This window comes from Aegilops tauschii, chromosome 5 (genome assembly GCF_002575655.3).
Source record: "Aegilops tauschii subsp. strangulata cultivar AL8/78 chromosome 5, Aet v6.0, whole genome shotgun sequence".
Taxonomy (NCBI): Eukaryota; Viridiplantae; Streptophyta; class Magnoliopsida; order Poales; family Poaceae; genus Aegilops; species Aegilops tauschii.
In genome coordinates, this window is record NC_053039.3 from 563,102,017 (window position 1) to 563,111,152 (window position 9,136).

At 43.5% G+C, this 9,136-nt stretch overlaps 1 protein-coding gene across 2 annotated transcripts; it reads left to right on the forward strand.

The window, feature by feature from the left end:
• Window positions 1–6,141: 6,141 nt before the first annotated feature.
• Window positions 6,142–8,244, forward strand: LOC109766470 (patatin-like protein 2). 2 transcript variants are annotated; one of them, XM_020325236.4, is made up of 6 exons: window positions 6,142–6,445; window positions 6,560–6,738; window positions 6,842–7,037; window positions 7,122–7,283; window positions 7,372–7,659; window positions 7,825–8,244. In XM_020325236.4, exons 1-6 carry the CDS (start codon window positions 6,317–6,319, stop codon window positions 8,047–8,049), a joined length of 1,179 nt encoding a protein of 392 aa, XP_020180825.1. In that variant the 5' UTR covers window positions 6,142–6,316; the 3' UTR covers window positions 8,050–8,244. The 2 variants fall into 2 exon arrangements, with proteins under 2 accessions (XP_020180825.1, XP_020180826.1); XM_020325237.4 differs by having other exon boundaries at window positions 6,145–6,445; window positions 6,848–7,037.
• The last annotated feature ends 892 nt before the right edge of the window (window positions 8,245–9,136 follow it).

The window sequence follows — 9,136 nt, forward strand, 5'->3', positions numbered from 1 at the left end:
AGGGGAATGGGAGTCTTGGATCTCAACAACAACGTCGACGACTTCCCGGAGTTGGGCTCGTACCAGCAGCTCCTCTTCGACCAGTCCGCCGGCCATGGTCTTCCTCCTACTGGACCTGGTCGTGGGAGGCCCGTGTCTCAGGGCGGAGGAGGCCGAGCACGGTCTCTGAGCATGGGAGGTCGAGCCGGCTCTCACCTGCGTCCGTTCGTCGCCCCGGGCGCAGCTGCCGTTGAGGGGGGCGTGATAGGGCGTGGGAGGACCGTGTCGCAGGTCACCGGACGCGGTGTAGGTCGAGCCCATGGGTCCTCATCGGCCGGCAGTAGAGGAAAAGCTGCGGGGAAGCAACGTGTGTCGTCAACTGCTGCATCTTCAGAAGATGTCGATGAGAATGAAGGCTTTGAAGATAAAGATGAGGATTTTGCTGTTGGAGAGGTAAAATTCTGATTGGTATACATAGTTAGCTTTCTGTCATAGGGTGCAAATTCATCTTCTTTATATGCTAGCTAATTGTGTGTACAATGGTATACCTTGGTGTAGAATTTGAACCAGCTTGATTCTACTTTTGTTTGAATTGTGTACTTGTTATCTTTTGTTTAGAAAAACATTGCCAAGGCTGATTGGACAGACGAGCATATTACTGTATTTTGTAACATCGCCTGTGAGGAAGGTAGGGATGGGCACTGTGTGAATGGTACTTGGACAAGTAGAGCCTACAATAACATGAAGAAAAAAAATTATCAGCGTGCTGGCCTCCTCCATACTACCAAGCAATTCAAAAATTGCATAACTAGACTCAAGAGCCACTATACTGCTTGGGTGTGGTTGGGGCAGCAAACTCGTTGTGGCCGAACTGGAGATGGAGCTATAACCGCATCGAATGAGTGGTGGAAAAAAGTAATTAAGGTACATATATTATTCTGCAAATTACATCTGAATTGCTCACACTTGGTTACATTATTTAGCCTTGTCCTAATTACCTAACTAATGTTGCAGGAGAGACCAGATGTCAGAAAATTCAAGGGTGGCAATCCTGAGTATTTGGATATGCTAATAGAGCTATTTCAAGGTGTGGCAGTTGATGGATCATCAGCTTATGTGCCCATAGATGAAGATGAAGAAGAAGATGTTGTTGCCGATGATGGAAATGAGGAGAGTCCAATGAGCACCACCAGCAGGAAGAGGGGAAGCAGCTGCGGTGAACAGTCAGCTTCAAGCCCAGGCAAGAAACACAAGAGCCCAATGGTGAAACTAATGACAGGGCTCATCAATACTATGACTAGTGAGAACACTTCTGACATGATCACTGAATATGCAAACAAAAGACAGGAAGCAAAGGACAAGGCAAAAGAGAAGAAAGCAAACAACACTAAGGAATCCATTACTCATTGTCAACTGTTGGCAGTTCAATGTGGTGCAGAAGAAACAAGTGTTGAGTACTTCATGGCAACTCAACTGTTTGCAGATGAGGCAAACAGAGTCATATTTCAGAACATTTCAAGTGATCAGGCTAGACTGACTTGGTTGAAGAGGTGGTGCATGATGAAGAAGTTGTCCTAGTGTAGTAGTGATCTTGTTTGTCCTTTTTCTAATATATGTAATGGACCTGTACTGTGTGACCTTGTTAAATGATCATTGCATGTTACTGTGTGTCCTTTTTCATGCATGTACTAATGTTTTCAAGTTGAAGAGGTGGTGCATGATGAAGAAGTTGTACTAATGTTTGCATGTTTCAGGATGATGACAGTACTGTTGATGGAATCAGCAGTGATGATGGGAGCAGCAGTGATGATGAAGCACTGATGTTGTTCATGCACCAAAAAAGGAAGAGAAGAATGATGCAGAAGGCCTGCATGATTGGTATGTACTACTTGGACTCTTACGGTAACAAAGGACCTAGAAGAGTACCAATACAGTCTGGGCATGATTGGGTTATGACAACACTAGGCAACGAAACTGCTTGTTACAACATGTTTAGAATGCACAGACCAGTGTTTGAGAAATTGCATAGTGTGCTTGTTGATTCCTATGGTTTGAAGTCCACTAAAAAATGTCATCAGTTGAGTCTCTAGGCCTGTTTCTTTGGATAGTAGGTTCCCCTCAATCTGTAAGACAAGCAGAAAACAGATTTGTTAGGTCATTGGAGACAATTGTAAGGAAGTTTGATAAGGTTTTGGAATGTCTGATCAAGCTTGCAAAAGACATCATCAGGCCAGTAGATCGTCAATTCAGAACTGTGCATTCAAAATTAAGATCTAGAAAGTATGCACCATTTATGGATAATTGCATTGGTGCAATAGATGGGACACACATACAAGTTGTGGTACCACTTGCCACTGCTGCCCAGCATAGGAATAGACATAAGGAGAAGAGTCAGAATGTGATGTGTGTGTGTGACTTTGATATGAGATTCACATTTGTCCTAGCTGGTTGGCCAGGATCAGTGCATGACATGAGGGTCTTCAATGATGCACGATCCAGATTTGGTGACAAGTTTCCAAAACCACCACCTAATAAGTTTTATCTTGTGGACTCAGGGTACCCAAATAGACCGGGTTATCTTGCACCATACAAGGGTTTAACCTATCATTTCCAGGAGTACCGTGATGGCACAATGCCTAGAGGAAAAAAGGAACACTTCAATTTCACCCATTCTTCACTTAGAAATGTCATCGAGAGGTGTTTTGGAGTCTTGAAGAACAAGTGGAGGATTTTGTTTCACTTGCCTAGTTATCCACAGCAGAAACAAAGCAAAATCATTGTGGCTTGCATTGCACTGCACAATTTTATTAGACAAAGTCAACTGCCCGATATAGAGTTCGACAAGTGTGATCAAGATGAAAACTATGTACCATTGTCTATGCCAACGACCACAACAAATGAGATGGACAGTGCTGCTATGAATCAATTCAGAGCTTGGGTCGCTGATGGGTTGTGGTCCTTGAAACAACAATGATATGAATAAGTGTTATGAACAAGTGTTATTTCGGTTGTCACTATTCTGTAATTCGTTTGTATGAAAAAGGGTTATGTGAACAAGTGTTTTATCAACTTATAAGTCCCTGTAAACAAACATGCAGGGACTCGGGACTTATAAGTCGATGTAAACAAACAGGTAGGGACTTATGACTTATAAGTTGGGACTTAAAAAAGTCATATGACTTATTAAACAAACAGGGCCTTAATGGGACAAAGGTAACTTTCTTCCAATGGGTGAAGTTCCTACTTGGTAATGGTACCACTACTAGATTCTAGGAGGATACATGGCTAGGGGAGACGCCTTTGGCTTTGAAATACCCTTCCCTATATAATATTGTGCAACGTAAGGAGGATTATGTCGCCACATCATTAAACTCGGCACCTCTTAATATCCAATTTAGGAGATCCCTAGTAGGGGAACATTGGAATGCTTGGTTGCACATGGTCCATAGGTTGATGGATGTTCAACTATCAGATCATACTGATACAATTCGCTCGAAGTTAACAACGAATGGAATCTTCTCAGTGAAATCCATGTATTTGGACTTAATTGATTCCGGGCCATTGCCGAGGTCTTTGCACATATGGAGGATTAAAGTTCCGCTTCGAATTAAAATCTTTATGTGGTTCGTCCACAAATGAGTCATTCTGACCAAAGATAACTTTGTAAAAAGGAATTGGGTTGGTAACTCCAGGTGCTGTTTTTGTGATCAGAATTAATAAATTAAACACCTCTTTCTCGAGTGTCCACTTGCAAAATTATTATGACGATCCATTCATATAGCTTTTAACGTTCATCCCCCACGAGCATAAACACGTTATTTGGGACGTGGCTTAATGAAGTGGACATACACATAGCTAAACATATTCGGATATGGATATGTGCACTATTCTGGGCTATATGGAATGCGAGGAATGATATGATTTTTAATGGGACAAAATTCACTAAACTTTTGCAGGTTATCTACAAAGCTACAACTTGGATCTGTATGTGGTCCTTACTCACTCATGCGGATTTCAGGGAGCTTTTGATTATTGGGTGCAACCGCTGGGAGACGGTGGCACGGGCTATCTTCAGCCGATTTGGATGGCGAGTTAATAATAGGCTAGGTGTGTAGGCATCGCAGTCTGTTCTTTATCGTCGTATGTGGCACTTTTTAGATTTATTTTTTTGACTTTTGCTCTGATTATGAGCTTCTTTGGACCTGTTACGTTTTTATTTAATAATATGGCTGCATGCATCGATTGATGCAGATGCTGGGGTTATCCTCCTGTTCAGAAAAAACACTGGCCTAACCATCTATTAGGGGTTAAGCACCCTGCTAATTACCCCCTAGTTTATGACAGGTGGGTCCCATCTTCCAATTAAATCAGTTTAACCCTTCCGCTTAGGATTAGTATTAATCCATTGGCCCCACTTGTCATTTTTACTGTTCAGAATAAGCTTTGACCGGCCACTCATGTATGTGACTGTGTCTAACTATGTGGCGAGTAACAAAAGTATTTATGTGATTTTAATAAATCAGAAAATAATTTATGAATTCAGAACGTGCTAATTTTTTTTGAAAATCCATAGAAATTAAACCGCTGATAGGCTAAAGGTGACAATGAGAGGATTCATGATCCTGCTCCTTTTTTGAACAAGCATAAATGGCAAAGACCATGACTTATTGTACGATAAATCGTGCACTCAGAGTCCACCCCGTAAGTATTTCAAGTGCCTCGTATTTTATTCTAAGAGAGCAACCTCATATTTTATTATTGCTAGTGTGCTCTCCTTATCGCCCTGATAATATATAAATATTCTTACTTTTTTTTCTGCGCTGGTTTCTTATCCAGCTACATAACAGTTGAAAGGAACTCCTACCTTTTTTTGTTTGATTATACCTTTCCTGGCATAGCTATGATTTGGGATTCTACAAGGAGAAAAAAAGTAATTTTTGAAGCAAGCACCCTAATTTTGATATCAACCGTTGCCACAATCACCTTAAAGTTATACTGTAGGCACTCCAAGACGACGCTGGACAGACTATATGAAAAGAATGGAATGATTACTTAACGGAAGTACTGCACATACAATGATTTGACCATCTAGCTTAAACTAAAAACGTGATGGATGGCTAGCTGGACATCCCAACAGACACACAAAAACTGCTCCGTGCGCTAAAAATCGGATTTTTTGGGCGCTGGACAGCTTCAGCAGAAGCTGTAAAACAGTGCACGCGAAAAAAGGATTGGGCACGCGCTAAAAAGCGCTATCAGAAGCTGCAAATTTGGAGCGCCGGATTGCGCGCGCTTCACAATTTGCACTGCGTGTTTTTTTGGACGCGTGGTTTTGTGCATTTGCTAAACCAATGTTGGGTCCGGCGCGCTAAAACTATTTTAGCGTGCGAAATTTTTATGCGCCTGTTGGAGATGCTCTGATGTTAGGTGTCGCGCAAAATTGGATCAATCATACATTGCCACACCGCAGTCCATTATACAAATATTTATTTAACTACTCTTTTTTTGAAAAGGGAAGCATTTTATGGATTCCTCATAATGTATCTATGTAGTTCATACAGAGACAAAACAGTTCGAACTCCTATGAGTGTGCATTTGGGCTCCCGGGTTCCCTAGAGCTTGAATTTTTCAAAAATCATATTTGTAATTTCAAAAAAATTCTTAAAAATATGCACGTAAGTAGGGATGTGCAGTTCATGTTTGTAATTGAAGTGTGTTTTGATGCAAACCACACGAAACGAACATGAACTTTATGTGAGCAGTGCAAGTGCTAGACCGTGATTTTCCTTAAACATATTCCATCATGGAACTTTACAAACATGCAATATACATCCCTATTTACACGTGTGCCTTTTCAGAATTTTCTGAAATATCAAAATCTGATTTTTGAGTTTTTCCGAATTCGGGCTTCCATGGAGCCGGGATCCAAAAGCAATTTCCAAACACCCAGCCTCTAACTACATCCATGTTCACAACAATAAGAATTGCCGACAAGTCTTCAACTCCATTGTATTAAAAAGGATCGGAGAGAGAGAGAAAGGATCTGAATTTGTAATATTCTTTTGTGCACAAGGAACTAGTGGGGTCATATACTATACTATTATGAATTCTGGATTAGCTGGTTTTGTCCCTTTTGACGTCTGACTTTGTAATTAGCCCCTGCAGTTGAGGGAGCCAACTAGTGGTGTTGCTTCTTAATTAGGAATTTATGCGAACGTTGTTTCAGACGTTGTCTACATAACAAGTTCATCCTTTCTAATAAATCCATATTCTCTGCCACCTTCTGTTCTTGAGCTTTCGTAGCAAGCTTGGGCTCGTGCTAGCAAACTCCAAACTGATGGCAGGTGGTGGTTCTGCTGCAGAAGGTGACAAGTCGAAGGTGGTGACCATCCTTAGCATCGATGGCGGCGGCGTGAGAGGGATCATCCCGGCCACCGTCCTCGCCTTCCTCGAAAAGGAGCTCCAGGTAACACACTTCGATATACGTTCATCATCGATCTTGTCATCAAGTATATGTAGACACAATACACATGCTTGTGAATGGAGTATAAGAGTATATCACTGCATGAGTTGTGTGTAGAAACTGGACGGGCCGGATGCTAGGATCGCGGACTACTTCGATGTCGTCGCCGGCACGAGCACCGGGGGCCTCTTGACGGTGATGCTCGCGGCGCCGGACAAGGATGGGCGGCCGCTGTTCGACGCCAAGGATCTAGCGAAGTTCTACATTGACGAGTCGCCCAAGATCTTCCCACAGAAGTAACTCACCAACTGAGATGCATGCATACTTTGTATATGTCGTCCATTTCTTTACTACGCGCAAGTTCAACGTCGATCGTCATCTGGATTATTGCGTGGGAAGCTGCAGGGGCTCCATCTTTTCCAAGATCGGCTCGGCTCTGGCTCTGGCGACGGGGCCCAAGTACGACGGCAAGTACCTCCATTCGCTGCTCCGTCGGCACCTCGGCGACACGAAGCTGGACGGGGCTCTGACCCATGTGGTCATCCCGGCATTCGATATCGCGTACCTGCAACCCACCATCTTCTCCAGCTTCCAGGTATCCATGTGGTGCAAGCACATGGTGAACTACCTAGTAGTAGTAGTTAAGTAATTGACTAAGCTTATGTGCATGATTGATCAGTTGGAGAACCAGCCCGCCAAGAACGCGCTCCTGTCGGACATCGCCATCGGCACCTCCGCCGCACCTACCTTCTTCCCGGCGCACTACTTCGAGACCAACGATGGCAAGGGCGGCACGAGGGCCTTCAACCTCATCGACGGCGCCGTGGCCGCCAACAACCCTGTATGTTACCAACTAATTGACCTCGCCGCCGCATTCAAAATACGTGTACACAATAATCTCACTCATGGGCTGCACATGTATGCTGCAGACTCTATTGGCGATGAACCAGGTGGCGGAGCACATGGTCCTCGCCGGGCAGCAGCCGGCGGGCAAGTCATACATAGTCATCTCCATCGGCTGTGGGACATCATCGCTCCCAAAACTCAAGTACAGCGCCAAGGATGCCGCCAAGTGGGGCGTCTTGAGCTGGCTCATCAAGGACGGCTCCGTCCCCATCCTAGACATGTTCAACGCCGGCAGCGCCGACATGGTCGACTTCCACCTCTCCGTCCTCTCCGCCGTCCTCGGCTCCTCCCACCAGTACCTGCGCATCCAGGTGCTTGCACACCTACCCTATTACTATACTACTATTACACCAAAAACATAAAAAGAGGATAGTCCTTATTTTCGGCATCGATTGATACATGTAGCCATCCATCATCTGTTGTACTAGTAATGACTCAACCGATGACTCAATGATCCATTGTACATGCAAGTGCAGTATGATAAACTGAGCGGGAGCGCTGGCTCGATCGACGACTGCTCCAAGGCCAACTTGGATAAGTTGGTGAAGATTGGTGAAGAGCTGCTCAGCGAGAAGGTGTCCGGGGTGGACCTGGAGACCGGCCGGAATGTGGAGGTGCCCGGCGGGGGCACCAACGCGGAGGAGCTAGCCAAGTATGCAAGGCAGCTCTCCGACGAGCGGCGCAGACGCCGCAACAATTAATATGTGCCTGCTCGAACCAAACTAGCAATTGCATGCTGGTTAATGTGTGTGTTTAAGTTCACTTTTACGTTTAGTTTGGGAGTTCAATCTGTTTGATTCATGTCGTTCATAAATTCTATGGTGCTGTTGTAATAGTCTTGTGCAAAAATCCTTGGCACAAATAATATTATGATATTAATATGTGGTTTATGTGATGTGGAAATGATATCACTAGATTTGTCTTGAAAAGTCACCTAATGATAATTGTGATTTTGCGTTACATATATAAACCATGTTAACTGAAGTTTCATGGCCATTGTTAGAGTTAACAAAATCTGATGAGTCGTATATCATGAACCAGAAATGCTATTTCTACCTAATGTTTTTACGAAATTTCTACGCACAAATAAGGTGGAGCTCTGGGCTGCAACGACCTCAGCACAGAGTGAGTCTGGTGCTGCTCTAATACACTGCATGGTTTTTTCTATCTTGGACACGGTGTGAGGTGTCAACCCTGAACACCGAAGCGCCCTGTGCACATAATTCACGCTCTATATAGGTTCTAAACCTCTTAATATACTTGCCTTTTATGCACTAGTTTGCTCAAGAATCCTTGATCATTCGCTTTTGAGTCGTATGTATCGGTGTATGTAACCTCTCCGTTCTGGTTTGTATGGTTGCGACTTGCAAGTATCCATAAATTGTCAACTTAATCAACGTGTTACAAGTTATATGTTATAACAACATACCATTAGAAACTTTTTTGTATATGAATTCAATGGTGTGATTTTTAGGACATATATTTCATATTGGGTTAGCAAAACAATCCCTTCGGATGTATTATAAAAAGGTAGAGAAAGAGCAACTTGTAAGCCGAGGAGGCTTCCCAATGACATAAGCAAGGATAATGTTTGACTTGCATGCAGAGGGACACATGCTATCCTTATCCACATCGATCTTCATACTATTCCAACTATACATGTCCTGGAGAGGAATCAATACGTGCATCCATATGCAAATAGTGTCAGTTAGTAGTAGTTGACCCTTTACTTTTCCATACACTATATATCTGGACACACACACACACACACACACACACACACACACA